Here is a 20,676-nt window from a genome sequence, read left to right on the forward strand (position 1 = left end):
TGATTGTAAACCAAAACCAGGAGTGGAACAAATACTGAGGTAAAATACTGACCAAATACTGAACGTGTGTAAGTGGCCTAAGGTGATGGGGTAATTGAAAGAGTGCAAAAAAGAAAAATTGCTGAATTTTTGCACAATGGCCCCTTTCACCAAATTTTGAGATTTTTTGATGCCAGGAAACTCACAAAGCAGAAATAAAATTCCACCCTGTGTATGTAGACTTTTTAAAACTTCATCACAAAATCACTGCAAAAATAAAAAAAACCCTTAGATTTACTACACTGGTCTTCTTTTTAGACAGAGCGTTCTTAATCTAGTCAGACAGTCTTTCTGACACTGCTGTGCACCATGTTCATTTTATGGCACCCATGTTCAGGCGCAATCCGCCTGAAGACGACAATGAATATACACTTGCAGTTTCAGGAGAACTTGTAGCAGAATGTCTCCAGCTCCTCTCTCCCATCTTCAGAGAACTATATGAACACAAACAGTCATCCCGAATCTCAGTAATGGGTAAAATCTGTATTCAAGACAGATTATCCCACGAATTGAATGAACAATCCAGGCGAAAGAAGCACATTTCTCTGATAAGATATATTACAAAGTTTCTTATTTTTGAAAAAAAAAAAAAAAAAGAAATTAAAATGCCTGGTACTCTAACATTACACCACCTATTAGTTGGCTTACTGTGCACCAGGTAACCTCCCCTCTTCTTGATCGAGCCCTTTTATAGTAGTCTGTGATGCACAGCATGTAAGACCGTTTTTGGCACAAACTAAGCTGGAAATCTGTCATATTTAGTTTAGTAAATCGTCCCGTGAGTCCAGCCTCGTGATCGAATCCTTTACGTTTCTCGCTTCGTCAGATAGGTTGTTCATTGCCTAAATTCCCTCCAACTTAGATTTGCAATACTCCCCTTTGTTACCTTATAACATGTGAATATGAAATGGTTGTTATAGACTAAAGTATTGGTGCTCTGTAATAAAATAGAAAATTGTATTGAATGATAATTTACCTTTAAACATTCAGTTAGAACATTACTTCTGATATTTACACACTTGAAGCTAAATCTAGATAAAACTAAATCTGATTCTCTAAATACACAGAATAAAACTTTTAAGAGACCACTCTTATTTCATATCAACAACTATACATACCGCCCCCCCTGTGCACGAGAAAAAAAAAACCCACTTAAAGGGGTTGTCAGGCCAAATCGATAAGTCTGCAGTCACTCTGTGTGATTACAGACTTATGTACCCCACCAGGACACGCACTGTGCACTGCGGGGATTCGCTGGTTTCTGACCTGGGACTGGCAGGTATGTATGAGTTATACATACTCCCGGCCAGAACCAGTCCGGTTGGCGTGGCCTCACTCTATACACTTGTATTGGGGCACGGCCTTGCTCAATACACTGGTTTTGAGCGTGGCCGACTAGAGGGTGTTGCCTCGCTCCATACAAGTGTAGAGAGTGAGGCCGAGACCACCAGACTGGTTCTGGCCGGGAGTATGTGTAAATCATACATACCCTCTGGTCCCAGCTCAGAGACCGGCAAATCCATGCAGCACACATTGCGTGCGCTGGGGGGGATACACAGGTCTGCAGTCCCACAGAGTTACTTCAGACTTATCAGTTTGGACCAGACAACCCCTTTAACGATAAATGATCAAATTCATATCTTAAGTCAGCCCAAATTTATGTGAACCATTTAAAGATGCAATTTTCCTTTCAATACTGGTAAAAATCTCTATGTATTCTTACCAGTTTATGATTTTTGTGGCTGGTCAGACACATTCAAACTATATAAAAAAGTGAAATTAACTCATAATTGGCATACTTATGGACGACGTAGTGCCTAAACTTATTTCACACCATTGATCACTATGCGACCAATGTAATTCATCAGGCTCCTGCCTGTATAATAACTGGTTACTGTTGAAACCAAATGGGAAGACATTAAAAACATAAAACGCTATATTCTGTGACAATCTGCAAAATGTCTGCTGTCTATTCACATGCTTTCTTGGCAAGTGCAATATTTGTACAGAATAAAGTGGAGTCCACTCTCCAGCAATTACAAGGAAAAGAAATAGATATAAAACAACTGCATAAAAAAAAATGAATCAATTCATTAAGAATAACCAGCTATAAAGACGTAGATGACCATGGACTAAAGCTCTACCGTGCATCACAAGCTATTTTTGTGTCGAAAAAAAATAAAAGACCTGAGACAGAAATTAGTGCATTAAATACGCTGAAATAAAGCAGCTGAATACTACAGATTCATCATTCAGTAATTTCTTACCCACCAAATCTCAGCTCCAGAAGTTGCAAAGGAAAAAAAAAAATGTATCAATATAAATGCAATAATAAAAGTTGTGTGATTCCCAGAACATTAGCACCCAAGCAAGTTCTACATTTTCCAGTGTTTTACTGTAATTATTTCTCAGCACGCAACTTCACAGATATCTGCTTAAACCAGCAATGGCTAAACCAGCGAGGATCCTTCATCTGTACTGCAAAAGTCATTCTACAGTAAATCCAGACGAGAAAACCGGAGCACAATCTTGTACATGGTACAATCAATCATTCAGGTATCTTGCAACCTCACTCCAAAAGATCCTAGAAGAGAGAAATGTGACAGCTTAATTTCCCAGCAGGACCAATATCCTAACAGGGGTGGTCTTCATCAGACAAGCCTTTTATACTTACAGATCAAATGACATACAGATATAAAAAGTGAAATCCAAGTGGATTTCAAAAACCAAGCTGGACATCAGCTATTTCCTTGTATGCAACCTAGTTTGCGTGTCCAATGAACTAACCCATGTCCATATGTCCAATAAGGGCCTGCGCACACATTGCAGATTTGTAGCGGCTTATTTTCTTAACGTGTGCACATACCCCAATGGGTGCACAATCGAATGTATCCCACTCATTATGCAGTTTTGTGCTGCCCACAACCTTCTGTATACAGTAGTTTCCATGTTAATGGGAAGAAGAGTAGCCCACTGTTCAGGAGTAGGAATCAGCAAGCATGAATAGAGCACTTTGTAACCATATATCATGAGACTAAAGTTCCTTGACCCTTGCTGAGCACTTCACACATGCCTATGCAAGTTATATGTGCAGCTCTCACTATTCTCCTTTAATAGAAATATGTCAGCAGGTTTTTGACAAGGAATCTGAGAGCAGCATGATGTAGGGGCTGAGAGCTTGATTCCAGAAATGTGTCACTTAGTAGGCTGTGTGTTATGGTTTCAATATAAATCAGTGTTTTATCAGCAGGAGATTATCACTACAGGACTAGGTGTCTAGTGCCTCCTAGTAAACTGCTCTGAATAACCCTGTCCCCATCACTAATTCGCAGCTTTTTGTCAATGTACCGAGTAAACAGAAAGCTGCTAATTAGTGTTGTGGGGAGGTATACCAAGGCTGTGGAGTCGGTAAGCCAAACCTCAGACTCCAACTCCTCAATTTCCATGACTCCACGACTCCCTCATACATGGCTCATGTTTAAGTGATAAATTTACTGTAGCACAGATTCATCTCAGCTAAAAGTCTAAACGCTTAGATCAGGAATAGGACAGACATTTATAGGACATTTCATAACTTTCCCAAACGCTTATGAAAAAATATTCCCCACAAACTGCATTGAACTACTGTACCCAATTTATTATATATATTTTAGGAGTCGGTCCATTTTATACAGACTCCACAGCCCTGGGTATCAGCATTCTGAGCACTGCTAGATCTGCAGCAGAGAAAACTGTGATTGTATCAAAATGACAGCAAGCGACATCGGTGGAATCCGGATCTCAGCCCTTACATCATGCTGCTCTCAGATTTCACAGCAAACACTTGGTGACAGATTTCCTAGAGGGAATTGTAAAATGCAGCCAGCTGCTACAACACCCATAGTACTCAAATGGAAAGTTACATGTGTGTAAGATCACCTCCTCTCTAGAGTACCGATTGGGGGAGAAGAGCACCCCATTGTCCTGACATGTGGGAGTCCTGGGAGTGGAACCTGCATCTCTTAGACATTTATGGCATACACTTGATATGCCATAAACCTCTTGAAAAGTAATTTCCCTTTAATTCTTACTACAGTCCTTGGAAGTCATTCAATACAACATTGTGTAATGTCTAGAACTGCCTTTTCTTACCTCATCAGAGTCATCATGGTAACCACTTCTTCGGCAAGGATCCCCAATGTTGGTATCCAGGTGCTCATCACCATGGGTATCCATGTTCTGCCTCAAAACAGAATATCTGTGCACAAGGAACCTGTGGAAGAAAAGGACAGAGGCTACATTTCTCCTTAAATAATAAAGGAAGAAAATGATGGCACATTGTCGCCTAAAGGAAATGTAGCGATACGTAGGCTTGTGTTATATTTTATCATTTTATGTCCATAAAAATTAATGAAATTTGATTTATCATACACTGAACTCAATAGCAAAACAATGAGCTTCTGTTTCCCTTTAGCAAGTAGAGTGCACTGTATTTATTAGCCATGTCTATGTAAAAGATTTGTAGGGCTAAGTTTTTAGAATATGAATCTTCACTTACACTGTGCTACAACCTCCATAAAATTGTATACACGTTAATCCAGAAAACTAGCCAGTGCTTCCTTTTCAACCTCCCACCCCAGCGTACCTATTAGTATACCTTATTTAATGGATCATGAATAGATCATCCATAGAATTAAATCCATCTCTTTGTGTCACAAACGGTCGTGATCTCAAGCATGGACTCGAAAAAGTTTTCAACAAGCCCCATTTCACTGGACACGAATACCAATATAAAAATCCTAAAAGTTGCAAGATGTCTCTACGAATTGGACTGATTTTCCACCATATCCCAGATTTTTTATAGGATCGTGACTGGGAAATTTGGATGCCAAATGAACACCTTGAACTCTTTGTAATGTTCCTCAAACTAATCTTGAACAATTTTTGCAGTGTGGCTGGGTTAATTATCTTGCTCGAACAGACCACTATAGTTAGGCGATGCAGTCAAGAAAGGGAGGGATACAGTAGAGTAGCTACCGTGGGAAGGGGTAGAAGCCTCGTACCCTGCTCTCTGAGGGACCCACCCAGAGCTACGCTAGTGTAACTGTATGAGAATATCTCCCTGCACTGCCACTGCCGGGCATTATCATGCATAAAATGATCTCGATGGTCCAGATGGATGGAGTGGAGGATGGCTGGTTGATGGACACCCCATGCAAACACGGCTACGGCGCTAACAAGGAGGTGGTGGAGTAATGTTTTGGGCTGGAATCATTGGGAGAGAGATTGTCGGCCCTTTTAGGATCGCTGAAGGGGTAAAGATGAACTCCATAATGTATGTTGAGTTTCTCAAACAGCACTTCCTTCCATGGTTCAAGAAGAAGAACCGTGCATTCCGCAGCAAGATCATTTTCATGCATGATAATGCCCCGTCTCATGCTGCACATAACACATCTGCATCTCTGGCTGCTATGGGCATAAAAGGGGACAAACTTATGGTGTGGCACCCATGCTCCCCTGACCTCAACCCCATTGAGAACCTCTGGAGCATCATCAAAAGGAGTGTATGATGGCGGGAGGCAGTTCACATCTAAGCAACAGCTCTGGGAGGGTATTCTGTCCTCATGCAAAACAATTGAAGCAGAAACCATCCAAAACCTGACAAATTCAATGGACGAGAGAGTTCAGAAGCTCCTTTCGAACAAGGGGTCCTATGTGCAAATGTAACATCACCTAGAATAAAGTTTTGAGTTGAAAACTGTTTGATTTCAGTTTGTAATAACCTGCTAATGCTTAGAATTTCAAAAATGACCATTTTTTTGTTCTTTATTAAAATGAAAAGGTTGAAAACTCTGCTGTGCATAATAATTTGGAACATGCATTTTGAGTGCAGTTTGGGTTTTTTATTTTTTTAAAAATATACTGTTATCATAGGCAGTTTGTACAAAAAACTTTCAGTTGTACTCTAATAGTTATTTGACTGGAAAATTACAATGACTGCAATTCATATAGGTAATTTGGGAAAATCTGAGAAAATATTTGCATAATAATTTGGAACACAGTGTATAGAGTCGGCTTAGGGGGGGGTGCATTATACTATGTATAGTAGTATACATAGTAGTGCATTATACTATATGGAGGCCTATGGGGAGTGCATTATACTATACTATATGGAGACCTATGGGGGATGCATTATACTAGATATAGTATAATGCACTAAAAAAATATTAAATTTTCCTCTAAAATGTTGCTTTAGTATTTTTTCACTTTTACAAGGAATAGAACATGAAAATAGACCCCACAATTTGTTACCCAGTTTCTTCTGAGCGCGCTGAAATCTCAATTTGGACAAATGGCATGGCTCGGAAGGGCAGGAGCACCATTTGGATTTTGGAACACAAATTCGGCTGAAATAGATGTCACATGTGCAGGGCCTTTAACACCATAACGCCCAAAGATGGACACTGCATGTCATGAGTGGGTGCTAGTTGACGCTCCTTGCCGTAAAGTGTCTGTCATAGCTTTAAACTGTCACTGAGTGTAAACATGCAGTGAAAGTTAAGTGCCGACAGCTGTCTGACAGCTGAGCGGCAGGCGAAGGGGTGCAGGGACCTATGCCGGTGGTCCCCGCACCCAGATCGCTGCGATCGGTCAGTCAACCTGAATGACCGATCTCAGCATGATCGCCCAGGAGATGCTGTAATATCAGCACCTCCTGCCCGATCAATGCCGGAGGTCAGCGCTGCTGGTGGCTGAGCTCCGGCACTAAACATCCAGGAGTGGTGTCAGCACCGCCCCGGCTGTTAACCCCCTGAATGCTGCAATCGAGCGCGATCGCAGCGTTCAGGAGGAAGGCAAAGGGCTGGAAGCTCCCTCTGCCTTCAGATCGGAGCCACCGTGATGTAATCGCGGGGTCCGATCGTTGCCATGGTGACCCGGGGTCGCCATGGTGACCCGGGGTCGTCATTGTGACCCCCGGGTCACCAAGCTACGGAAATCTGCTGAGACCATGCTCACAGCATGCTCTCAGTATAGGTATACATGTAGTGCAATCTAGTGCATTGCAATACATTATACCTATGGAAAGAGGGGCAAAAAGTGAAAGTCCTATAAAAGGGACCAAGCAAAAAAGTTGAATAAAACGCGATCAAAATTACAAATATAAATAAAATTGGTAACGCTGAAAAGGTCATCTAGTCCTGCAAAAAACAAACTGCCATACAGCCCCACCATCGGAAAAATAAAAAAAGTTATAGCTCTCAGAATAAAGTGATGCAAAAAAAAATATATATATTTTTTCTATAAAAAGTTTTTATTGTGTAAAAGCGCCAAAACATAAAAAAACGCTATATAAGTGGTACCGCTGTAATCCCACCGACATGAAGAATAACCTTATCAATTTTACCACACGCGGAACAGCATAAAAAAACCCCAAAAAAACACACAATTCCCGAATTGACGTTTTTTGCTCATTTTCCCTCCCCAAAAATTGGAATAGAAAACGATTAAATGTCATGTGCCCGAAAATGGTACAAAAAAAAAGAAAAACTACTCGCAAAAAAACAAGCCCTTACATGACTGTTCCGGAGGAAAATTCCCTATAATGAGGCAGATGGAGGCACTGTGGAAGCTGTCTAACCTATGATCCGGTGGTGTCCATCTTTATCAGGCATGAATAAAAGAGCGGTCGACCGCAATTTTGTGCACCTCTGAAAAGAAGGACAACGCTGACAGAGGCCAGACGGAGTCCAGAGTAACTCTGCTGCCTCATTATAGTGAATGGATCCCCTGGGGAGTGTCACCTGAATCACGTCACTCAGAGATTTAGATGAAAATCCCAAAGCAATTGCTCAGCGTAGAGCACAGAATAAATGTGATCCCAAATGTTATGTAAAATGTTCCCAATAAAAGCTTCAAATCAATCCACAAAAAAAGCAAGTCCCCACACAGGTCCATCATCTGTCAATGGAAATATAGGGGGTTTCCACATTCCTGGTAGCACAAAGGCTCAGGAAAAGTGAAATGGCTTCTCGCCCCCAAAAGAAATTCAGCAAAATTCTGCGCTCTGAAATTCTAATGCCCCCACCACCCCCCGCCCTTCTGAGCTCCAGTGTGTGCCTAAACCACATTTAGCATCCACATATTTGGCAGGGGTATAATTTACAAAATGGGGTCACTTGACTCTTCCAGCATTTAGGGGCTCTGTATATGGAGTCCGCAAACTATTCTAGGAAAATCTGCGCTCCAGGAGGCAAATAGCGCTCTGTCTCTCCCGAGTCTCGCCGTATGGCTAAGCAGTACTGTACAGCCACATACGAGGTATTGCCACATTCAGCAGAGATTGTGGGACAAATTTTGGTGCCAGTTTTATCCATTATCCCCATTTGAAAATGTAAAATCTGTGGCTAAAACAAAGTTTTTGCAGTAAAAATTCATTTTTTCTTCACTGCCCAATGGTATAAAATTCTGTGACCCCCCTGTGGTGTCAATATGAACACTGCACCCCTAGATGAGTTCACCGTGTGCCCAAACAGTGGCTTTCTCCCACATGTGGGGTATTGCCGTGCTCAGGAGAAATTGCACAATACATTTTGGGGTCCATTTTTATCTGTTACCCTTGTGAACATAAAAAAAAAAATTGGGTCTAAATTTTTTTTTTTTTTTTTTTTTTACAAAAAAAAATTAAGTTACATAATTTTTAATTCTTCCTCATTGCTTTAGTTCCTGTGAAGAACCTGAAACTTCTTGAATGTGGTTTTGAGCTCCTTGATGGGTGCAGTTTTTAGAATGGTGTCACTTTTGGGTATTTTTGTCATATAGGTCCCTCAAAGTCACTTCAAATGTGATGTGGTCCCTAAAAAAATGGTTTTGTAAATTTTGTTGAAAAAATGAGAAATCACTGGTCAACTTTTAACCCTTATAGCTTCCTAACAAAAAAAAAATTTTGTTTCCAAAATTGTGCTGATGTGAAGTAGACATGTGGGAAATATTATTTACTAACTATTTTGTCTGACATATCTCTAAGGGTATAACAATTCTAAGTTTGAAAATTGCTAAATTTTCGCCAAATTTACGTTTTTTTTTTCACAAATAAACGCAAGTGATATCGAAGAAATTTTACCACTATCATGAAGTACAATATGTCAGGAAAAAAACAAACAGTCTCTGAATCAGTGGGATCCGCTGAAGCGTTCTAGAGGTATTACCTCAAAGTGACAGTGGTCAGATTTAAAAAATAAGGTCTGGTCATTAACCTACAAAGTGGCTCGGTCCTTAAGGGGTTAAGGTGCCTAAAAACAGCATAAACCCCCCACAAGTGAACCCATTTTGTAAACTACACCCTTCAATGGATTTTATCCAGGGTTACTGTGAGCATTTTTAACTCACAGGTATTACACAGCATTTGATAACATTAGGACGTCACATTGAAAATGTTACATTTTTTTCATGAAAATGTTGCTTTAGCGACAAATTTTTCACTTTTCAAAGAGGTAACACAAAAAAGTGGACCGCAAAGTTTGTTATCCACTTTTTTCGGACCCAGACGATATCCCACATGTAGTCAAAAAGTTCTGTTTCGACACACGACAGGGCTCAGAAGGGAAGAAGCGACATTTGGTATTTGGAATGTAAATAGGCTGGAATACTTTGAAAATACCATCTCATTTGCAGAGTCCCGGAGGAACCAAAACCTTGATTAGTGACCCCATTTTGGAAACTAGACCCATCAAGGAAATCATCTAAGTGTGTGTTGAGCTTGTTGAACCATTAAGTGCTTCCCAGAACTTTTTAAAAAGTATGTGAAAACAAAAAATTACCCCATAATTTGTTGTTACACAATTTCTCCTGATCGCGATACTATCCCAAATGTGGTAAAAAAAACAAAACTGCTGTTTGGGCACATGGCAGGGGTCGGAAACGAAAGAGCGCCATTTGATTTTTTTTAGCATAAATTTGTCTGGAATAGATTGTTAATACCATGTCGCATTTGTAGAACCCCAGATATACCAAAACAGCAAAAAGCCCCCACAAGTGACCCCATTTTGGAGACTAGACCCCCTCAAGGAATTCATCTATTGGTGTACTGAGCATTTTTAATCTAGAGGTGATTCACAAAACATATTTTTTTTTCCACTAAAATATTGTTTTAGCACCAAATTTACAACCTGCCTGGGTTTTTTTTTTTAAATAAATTGGTGAACCAGGGAAAGTCCCCCACTGTAACCCATCTGACTGCTCACGCCAAGGAGCTGGGGAGAATGACTCGCTCCAGCGAGTGGGCCCCGGAGCTGCGCTCAGCGAGCAGTGTCCTGTCACTTGCTGAGCTCAGTGCAGCATCAGAGCTCGTTCGCTGGAGCGAGCCATTCTTCCCGGCTCCTTTGCATGAGCGATCAGGTGGATTACAGAGGGGGACATCTTCGGACAGGTGAGCATAAGGATTTTATTATTTTATTCTTATTTTTACACCAGGACACAGTGGGAGCAGACTACTACTCTCAACATTGTCCCATGCTGGTGCCGATCGCAGCGGAAGCAGGGGACAAGGATGAGGGCAGCGTTCAGCATCCAACTCTTGGGAACAGCGCTAACTGTACACTGATTCCCATTCGCCCGTACATGTGCTCCTGATGCGGCACATTGTTCCCACACACGGACATCTCCAGTACCGGAAAAATCAGGACATGTGAAACCGGCCTAACAGACACTCTGCTACAGCTGTTAACCATTTAGATGCCGCTGTCAATCTTTGACAGAAGTATTTAAATGGAACGCGTGCTGGTGCATTTATTCACATAGGCCTTCTGCGATGCAAATGTAGGAAAAGGATGAGTTACAATGGCAGCAGGGGGCTGGCTAAAAAATCCCCATCCCTGTCATCTCAGTACTTCTTGGAAGCCCAGCCACAGTAGACTGAGATTTTCAGTACATACTGCAATACTGTGGTATAGCAGGATATAGTATAAACAATGGCTGGTTCTAGTCTCATAGAGAAACAAAAAAAATTATGTAAAAAATTATATAAAAAAAAAACAAACAAACAAAAAAAGGAGGCATCACATCCATAATAGTGAAAAAAGTAAGGATCCTTCATTCACCAACACCAGCTACGTCTTATTTCTCTCCATGGAGCCTCTCAAGCAGTTCTAATAATCATGCCCCATTTTCTCATGTTAAAAATAAAAGGAAGAAATTATAAAAAATTAAATATTTGAAATTGGCATATCAATAAAAGTTTATTCTATCAAAATGTGGAATGGATCTCCACAGTAAACAAGGGAGAGGGTGTGTGTGTGGAGGGGGGGGGGGAATCAAAAACACCAGAATTGTGTGGGGGGTGGGGGAGAGAGGGATTGTCATCTAACATCCCTAGAAAAAAAAAAGAAAAAGTGTAATTAGCAATCAAAACATTGTACGTACACCAAACTGGCAATAGTAAAAAAAATTAGCCCTCACTCAGCCTCATCAAAAGAAGAATGAAAAATGGCGACATAAAAAAAAAAATAATAATTTTGCTTTATTATGAATGTTGTAAAATAGAATAATAGAGAAAAATAAAATAAAATTGCCTCATTCAAAGCTACAGCTTGTCCCGCAAAAAAACAAGACTTCACGTGCACGTCAACGGAAAAATAAAGATATTATGGCTCTGGGGAGAAGAGGAGGAAAAGAAAGTGTGAACCTGAAAAATTCCTTGATCCTTAAAGTGTTAAACTTATTTAACATTGTGACTGGTTCGCTTTAACACTTTGCTTCAGTTTTCTTTTTTTTGAGATCTTACCTCCCGCCACAAACGTATTTCTTGATGATAAAGATGGCCACAGCAACAACAAATAAGAGCACGACAACCACAGAAAGAATCAGAGGGATGGTGCTTGTTTGCTTGCTTGTTGTTCCCTAAAAAGAAATGGGCGATCAATACTCCTTAGGTCTACTAATTTAAAAGGGTTGTCCACTTTCAGCAAATTGGGTTCCAAATGTTTAAAGTACATGAAGTAAACTCAGCAAGTACTCATCTTCCATTGATAAAGTGCCAGCTACCCGTCACTGCTCCGTTCCCGGTGCTCTGACTATAGCGGTGACGAGAGGTCATCAGCACACGTCACAGCTCTATACAGTTACTGAGCTCAGTGCTCGTTCGCGGAGATTGACAGCGTGTGATGCTGAGCTCCGTGCGCGAGTTGCGGAGCACTGACAGACTAGAGAGGTGACAGCACATGCCACCATCCTAGTCAGGCACGGAGGTCCGTGTCACATGCAGTCTACAACCGTGCACAGATTTCAGAGACTGGTAGAGCAAAGATCATTGCTGTAGTCAAAACACTGGGACCGGAGCAACGATGGGGAGCTAGCATTTGGCTGAGAGAGAGAGAGTACCTGCTGAGTTTGTTATTTTACGTATTTTGCTTAGTTTGGGGACCACTTTCCTGGAAGTGGATAATATATTTAAAGCAGGTTTCAATATGAGAACTGTATACCTTATTAAATAGATATCTTAGACCAGATGGGTTGGTGTACTTACTCTGAAAATTTAGGTCAGAATGGCTGCATAATCCGGATATCAAAATGAGAATATTACATACCAGCAATAGAATAAAATAGCTCCTGAGACCCAATGCAGTCAGTCAGTCAGTCAGTCACCTCCAGGCCAGCTGGACTTCAGCTACAGCTTGTACTCAGCAGTGTGCAGTTCCACGTGCAGCAGCAACTGTCAATCAGGCCAGATGGGCACAGAAGGAGTTAAACCTTAGTAAAGATTATACAGTTACTCTGACCTGTATTCTCAAAGTCATGTGGATGTGAAATATACGCTGTAAGGAGAATCTGTCACAGGTCAAAAGTGGCCAGTTCCTGCTCTTATTCCCACTGTTCGCCTACGTACTCCTTCATACGGTTACAGGGATTTGGGCCTTTTATAGTGATATGGTACTTAGCAATGGGGCGTTGCTCCCAAGGCAATTATGGAGAGCACCCTAGAGACGCGCCCAGGGGGAATCCTGGAACTACCATAAAAATAAGCACTATGTAAAAAAGCCCACATTTCTGGAACTGGATGGCGGATTTAAAAATAAAGGAATACTCCAGGGAAAAATAGAGAGCAAAACTGGCCATGATTATCCTGTAGAAAGGTCCTATTTAATAACAGAATTTCAACATGAACTGCACAATACAATCATAATGCAATAAAGCAATACATTTGGGGGAATGACTTTTATAGCCATATTATTCTCTTCTTGAAAAAGTTTAGCACTAAATTTTGAACTGTGCCCATTTAGCCAGAAAAAAAACAAAATTAAACAAAAAAAAAAACAACACACACTTGTGAAGTCCGACACGGACGTAGGGGCAGAAGACCTGTGGTGCACTCAGCATTGCAATATGTCCCCAAAGGGTTTCATGTGGTTGAGATAATGAGCTGTGTAGAACCTCTACAGTTCCTTCACACTAAATTAACAAAGGGCTTTCCCCAACCTGTCGCCACAAAGTTGGTTGCTTACAATTTTTTAGAATGCTGGAGTATTAACTTTATTCTTTGCTGGAAATAAAAAGGTGATAACCGAAACCCTGAAACCAGCCCTGAGCCATTGTCCATCCTCCACCAAATCCTACAGTGCGCACCAAGCATTCAGGAAGGTAACATTCTCCAGGCATCTGCCAAACCCAGATTTGTCCATCAAATCTATTACTAGGTGGCAAGTTGCACATTGGGGCCCATTTGTTAAGACTGGCATTACGCATGCTAGTCTTAATCAATGGGCTACTGGAGTATAATGTGCCTAACTCATTTAGAAATAAATCTCTTAAACTGGTGGGTGACACAGGCAGAAATGTACTCCAGGCAGGTACCGGAGGACATTTCTGGTGAAAGTTACGTGTAACTTTTCATGAATTAGACTTGTGGGCATAGCCATGCTTCGCCCATTTTGGCTAAGCTGGTCGGAACAGACATGAAAACTAAAAAGGTCACAAAAGTTTTTGACACCATAAAACTGATGAAAGAATCAAAGCCACTATCTCTAGGAATGGAAGTCACCCAAATCATCATTTCAGATCACGACACAACAGGCCAAGTTCATTACATAAAAAGGGCTTTGTGTTAAAGGGGTTATCCCTTAAATCATTTTGATAACAAAAAGGTCCAGAAATGCTGTTAATAGCTGTATTAACCCTTCTGATGTAGGACATAATGATACATCCTATGTCAGGTACATGGAGGGTATCGTGTGACGACCATTGCTGTTTAACCATTTGGATGTCACTGATAATCACTGACCGTGGCATTAAAATGGACTGGTTGCTGATGTGGGAAGGTATTTTCTATTATCATGTTCCCTCCATGAGGCACAATCACTGGGTGCAAATGGGTTGCCTTGGCAACCAGGAGCCTGCTGAAGATCTCACTGCCAATGTGGGCCTCCTACGAAGCCCATCATTTAAAGGGGTTTTACAAAAAAAAAAAAAAAAAAAAGTTAATTTTAATTAATAGATCTTTGAATAAAAATAAATTCTACAACTGGAATTGTTTAAAAAAAAAAATGTTCTCCTGCTGAGAATCTTATAAATGTCCCCTGCTGTGTGCTGTGTAATGGCTGTGTCTGACCGTACAGGGACATGGTCTGATCATACCACAGCTCCTGGGCAGGGGAGGAAGAAAAAGAGTATACAGACAGGACAGCATGAGTTTGTAAATGATTCTTTCTTTGAGGTAAAACATTGCTTAAAAACAGGCAGTGAGATAATTTACCTCCCAAAAAGAAGCATTTCTGATCCCCTGCTGTCCTGTCTGTATACTCTTGTTTCCTCCCCTGCCCAGGAGATGTGGTGTGATCAGACCATGTTACTGTACGGTCAGACACAGCCATTACACAGTACACAGCAGGGGCACATTTATAAGATTAAAAAAAAAATGTTCCTGTGCTGAGATAAAACATATCCAATTGTGGAACTTATTATTCCAAGATCTATTAATTAAAATGTACTATGCTGGGAGTGCTTCTTTAAAGGGCTTTTCCTACAAACAATGTTTTTATCCTCTTAATATATTGCAATCATCATATTATATGGCACTGTGTACTTACAATTACTCATTTTACCCCTCTACCAGCTAATTCTTCTCTTTTCTCTGCTCCAAGTAGAAACAGGAAGTCTCTTATCCCTGCAAAAATCATTCCCCTCTTAAACCCCTGGACCCAGCTGCTTCGCTCCTCCCCTCTGCCAGGGACATTTGCAGTGACTCATGACTCATACAGGGAAAAACTGACCTCCTGTTTCTTAATAGAGCTTGAAAGGATTCAGCTAGTCAGTTTTTAATCACGTGACATCATAGACTTAACGGAAAAGACGACTATGACGGGAGTGCTTCTTTAACCCTAGAAAACATTACCATAAAAATCTACTTTTTCACATACCTGGGGCCTTTTAGGTCCGTGTGCAAATAACATGGAATAACTCAAACAAAAATGACAAACAACTATATACCTGAGGAATACCTAGAGTTTCAAAATTCTAACTAAAGTAATCTTTCAGAAAATAGAAAACAATTAACAGGGCGGGCCTGCGAGGCCCCAGGTATGCGTTCTAGGGTTAACTATACACTGCATCAATTGAAATTAAGTTTATGATGCTTTGAGGGGTTTTTTTTTTGTTTGTTTGTTTTTTTTAAGACTACACCAAAACTGGCTCTTGGAGGAACAAAAAAAAAGAAAAAAAAAAAAAGAAGTAGTGAAAAAAATTTAACTTCACCGGGTCATGAAAGTGTTATAGTATTATGTGGTTTTGGAAGCTGCTACTAATCTCTGACTCTTTTGGAAGGGGTGAGAGGAATCTGGACAGAATCAGTCTTTTTCCTCTGGCAGCTGTTAATATAGTCCCTTCTTAATTCTTTTACAGGAGTTTACTTAGGAATACGTCCATGACCCTGCAGTGCCCCCAATAAGCAGAGTATAAGCCATTTCCATAGGCTGCTCTGCAGGAGGAGCGACATACGCAACCGTCTGCCCAGAGATCGTTAATTGGACGTGCACATTGCTATACACACACAGATCCCGCCATAGCAAGTAAATAAGTGAACACTGTGCTTGTTCATTTTATAGGATTTATACTATAAATATGATATTTAAAAGGTATTATAACCCCTGCAAAGATAGATGAAATAGTGTCTGGAACAAGAGTAGACATCTTTGGCATAACTTGGTTTGTAGGCCTGAGCACATCAAACACAACAGCGCAAACACAACACACAATTTTTTTAAAGTATCCATCATTGTTCAATTAAATTTTAGCTATTGGCTTTTCCACAAATGTAGCAGGCAAATTAAGAAGATTTTCTAAAACTAGATTAGATAATTCAATTACCGATGTAGAACTATCGGAGAGGTCATTTGTACATTTTTTCTTCATGTCCATTTCTTGGCGAACAGGACTTATGCCACCGATGCACTTATCCCCAGGAATCTTACGGTACCTGTCAGTAAGAAATTCAGGAATCTTTATTACAATATGGAGATTAAAGTAGCAATATTCTAGTTGTGTTATTTATTTGTTTAATAACTGCATTTTTAATTTTTCTGTATGGGCAGCTATGTCTCATGTGATCTCCTGCCTACCAGTCCAGTGCAAGCTCTTATGTGTAACAGGCTGGCAGTCTCTGACTTCATGTGAACGACAGGATAGCACCCTCTCACCTTTCAAATCCCTCCAGGAATTGCTCATACAGAGTGGCTTGAGAGAGGATGTGTATGTACATCATGCAACAGAAGATCTAATTTCTGCTTTATAAAGTGATATAGCAGTGTTGTCCTCATGGTCTATAATGTGAGTGATGTGTGCAGAATCTCAAATGTATTTCTATGAGATATAGCTCCACACTTCTAACCCTGCCTCCTGCTTGTAAGAGCTGACAGGAAAAAGAAACCCCATCACAAGCAGGAGGCAGAGAAGTCAGGCTGAAGCTGCATCCCATAAGATACATTGTAGAGTCTCAGTAGGAGTTCTGGGATAGCAATGCTCTAAGGGGAACCATACAAAAAAGAAAAAAAAAAAAGGAATCAACATGGCAGACAACCCAGAAGTGGCACACATATATACATAATATAACTGGAGACTCCCATGAATCAAAATGTCAAAGTTCAATGCTGCTCAGTAAATCATACAGCAACATATACCATGGGAGAAATAAGTATTTGATCCCTTGCTGTTTTTGTAAGTTTGCCCACTGACAAGACATGAACAGTCTATAATTTTAAGGGTAGGTTAATTTTAACATTGAGAGATAGAATATCAAAAAAAACAAAACAAGAAAATCACATTGTACAAATGAGATACATTTTTTGTATTTTGCAGTGAGAAATAAGTGTTTGATTCCCTACAAACTATTATGAGCTCTGGCTCCTACAGACCAGTTAGATGCTCCTAATCAACTCGTTACCTGCATTAACGACAGCTGTCTTACATAGTCACCTTTATAAAAGACTCCTGTCCACAGACTCAATCAGTCTACCCTCTACAACATGGGCAAGACTAAAGAGCTTTCTAATGAAGTCGAGGACAAGCTCATAGACCTGCACAAAGCTGGAATGGGCTACAAAACCATAAGTAAGACTCTGGGGGAGAAGGAGACAGCTGTTGATGCAATAGTAAGAAAATGGAAGAAATACAAAATGACTGTCAATCTACATCAATCTAGGGCACCATGCAAAATCTCACCTCGTGGGGCATCCTTGATCATGAGGAAGGTGAGAGATCAGCCTAAAACTACACAGGGGGAACTTGTTAATGATCTCAAGGCAGCTGGGACTACAGTCACCAAGAAAACCATTGGCAACACATTATTCCTTAAAGGTTTAAAATCCTGCAGAGCCCACAAAGTCCCCTTGCTCAAGAAGGCAAATGTGCAGGCCCGTCTGTAGTTTGCCAATGAACACCTGGATGATTTTGTGAGTTATTGGGAGAAGGTGCTGTGATCAGATGAGACAAAAATTGAGCTCTTTGGCATTAACTCAACTCGCCGTGTTTGGAGGAAGAAGAAGGATGAGTACAACCCTAAGAACATCGTCCCAACCGTGAAGCATGGTGGGGGAAACATTATACTTTGGGGGTGCTCTTCCACAAAGGGGACATGACGACTGCACCGTACTGAAGGCAAGATGGATGGGGTCAAGTGTCGCAAGATTTTGGCCAACAACCTCCTTCCCTCAGTTAAGAGCATTGAAGATAGGTCGTGGCTGAGTCTTCCAGCAAGACAATGGCCCATAACATACAGCCAAGGCAACAAAAGAGTGGCTCAAAAAGAAGCACAGTAAGGTCATGGAGTGGCCTAGCCAGTCTCCAGACCTTAATCCAATAGAAAACTTATGGAAGGAGTTGAAGCTCCGAGTTGCCAAGTGACAGCCTCAAAATCTTAATGATTTAGAGATGATCTGCAAAGAGGAGTGGACCAAAATTCCTCCTGACATGTGTGCAAACCTCATCATCAACTACAAACAATGTCTGACTGCTGTGCTTGCCAACAAGGGTTTTGCCACCAAGTATTAATTGTTGTTTGCCAGAGGGATCAAATACTTATTTCTCACTGCAAAAAAAATATGTAATTCATACAATGTGATTTTCTTTTGGATATTCTATCTCTTAATGTTAAAATTCACCTACCCTTAAAATTATAGGCTGCTCATGTCTTTTTTAGTGGGCAAACTTACAAAAACAGCAAGGGATCAAATAATTATTTCCCCCACTATATATTGAAATATCCATTCACATAGACAATATGGCACTTAAACCACATTACAATTTTTATTCATTAAGGGCTTGACCAGATATATTAACAGTACAGTGATCTATGACTGTTTCACTGAATCGTACTTATTGTAGGCCACTTTACTGTTTGTCCGTCTCTTCAAATGGACAACTTCAGAATGCCCCAGGATAGATCCAAAATCCAGGATGTTTGTCATGGAGAACTTGCATACCAATACATATTTCTCTGGTTCCAAACTGGCTTGAATAGTAGCATACGACAGTGTTAATGTTGGGATGAGGTTATCAGAATCTCTCAATATTAATTGCTATTTTTGTGTAAACTGTAGGGCTATTTCTAACGCTCTTCTGGTAAGTTTGTGTTAAAAGGGTTTGTCCAGTAAAAACAAGTAGTCACCAATCCAAGGCATTGGCAATAACTTGATGTTTGGTAGGGGTCCGACCATTGGGACCTGCAGCGATTGGCAGAATGGGGTACTTTATCCCTGTTAGAATGGAGCAGTAATGCGAATGCTTGACCAGAGCTCCATTCATTTCCTATAGGGCTGCCAAGCACTGTGCTGAGCTTTTTCCGGCAGCCCCACAAGGAATGAAATGGAGCAGCGATCGGGTATTCAATAAAAGTTACCCATCACAGATAAAAATCCCTAGTTTAACCAATCTGTGTGGGTCCCAGCGGTCGAACACCCACTGATAGTTAGGATAGGTGATAACATGTTTTCACTGGACAACCCCATTAAGCAAGTGAATTGTGGTACCAATTTTCCATGATCCTACTAACCCATTTGTTGTCAGTTTCTCCTCTTCTCCATTTATACACAGATCAAGCTCATGGCCCTGGAGTTCAGGCTGTTCCACACATGTCGACTCATTTTCTTTACGAAAATATCCAAAGTCACTACATAAAGAGGAAGAGGAAATTTCCAAACTCAATCAAGCAAAGATACTATTCTGATGTGCTGATATTTTGTATGTACATTGTTGAATTTACCACATGTAGTCATCCAAAGTGCAAATACAGTTCACAGATTCCCGGCTTACTAGATAATCCCGACCATTCTGGCACATGGACAATTTTTTAAGGCGTTGATAATGTTCCTTATAGCCCAAAACACAACCATCAGATGGTGCCCCAACGTCTGTAGAGTGTGCCAACCAAGTGGTATAGTCACCGTCTTCACCTAATAAAAAGTACAATTTAAAAAATATTATAATCTTATAAAACAAACAAACAAAAAAACACAACACGCACAACAAGCACACCCTCTGAACAAACAAACAAAAAAAACCAACACGCACAACAAGCACACCCTCTGAACATAGAGATATGTTTCTAAATATTCACGACTCCAGCTCATTAAAGAATAATAACTATCAAATTTTAAACATATTCCAGAGGGAAAAAAAATATTGCAGAAGTGAGTACAACCTTGACTACACAGTACAAATAAGTACCAGAACACTAGCAAGTACTGTTGACTTTAAGCACCGCGTCTATGGGTTCATGATGTATGGTCTCATGAAGAGTGACTCCTTTATGTCTTGATGAGAAAGCTACCGGTGCTCAGTAGGGTTAAAGGGGTTGTCCAGTACTTTTAAAAATATGCCAATGTGTTTTAATGATAAATAGAAACTTCTTTCTAATTACCTCCTGGTGCTGTTTCTTCCTGTGAGCGGTGCCATCGGTGGCCGCTCACAGCCAGCAGGGGCGGCCAGCCTTGAAATTAAGTTGGGAGTCATTTTTGAAGGATGAAGAAGTACTAAATGACCCTCCATTTCACGGTGGGGACCATGAACCTCTACTGTACTTCTCCATCTTGCAATATTTTACATTAAGGGAAATCCATCAGCATGATTTTGCTATGTAATCTGAGGACAGCATAAGGTAGGGATGAGACCCAGATTTCA

General features: G+C 40.6%; 1 protein-coding gene across 1 annotated transcript in view; it reads right to left on the bottom strand.

The window, feature by feature from the left end:
• Nucleotides 1–609: 609 nt before the first annotated feature.
• Nucleotides 610–20,676, bottom strand: part of SORT1 (sortilin 1) — a 56,058-nt gene continuing 35,991 nt past the window's right edge. The window contains exons 15-20 of the mRNA XM_073666807.1: nucleotides 19,760–19,949; nucleotides 19,550–19,666; nucleotides 16,372–16,480; nucleotides 11,798–11,913; nucleotides 4,171–4,291; nucleotides 610–2,623 (exon numbers count right to left, since the gene is read on the bottom strand). Coding sequence (XP_073522908.1) covers nucleotides 2,609–2,623; nucleotides 4,171–4,291; nucleotides 11,798–11,913; nucleotides 16,372–16,480; nucleotides 19,550–19,666; nucleotides 19,760–19,949 — 668 coding nt within the window. The 3' untranslated portion in view covers nucleotides 610–2,608. The remainder of the gene's footprint in view (nucleotides 2,624–4,170; nucleotides 4,292–11,797; nucleotides 11,914–16,371; nucleotides 16,481–19,549; nucleotides 19,667–19,759; nucleotides 19,950–20,676) is intronic.

This window comes from Phyllobates terribilis, unplaced genomic scaffold (genome assembly GCF_046119375.1).
Source record: "Phyllobates terribilis strain yellow unplaced genomic scaffold, ASM4611937v1 Scaffold_2__4_contigs__length_985480577, whole genome shotgun sequence".
Taxonomy (NCBI): Eukaryota; Metazoa; Chordata; class Amphibia; order Anura; family Dendrobatidae; genus Phyllobates; species Phyllobates terribilis.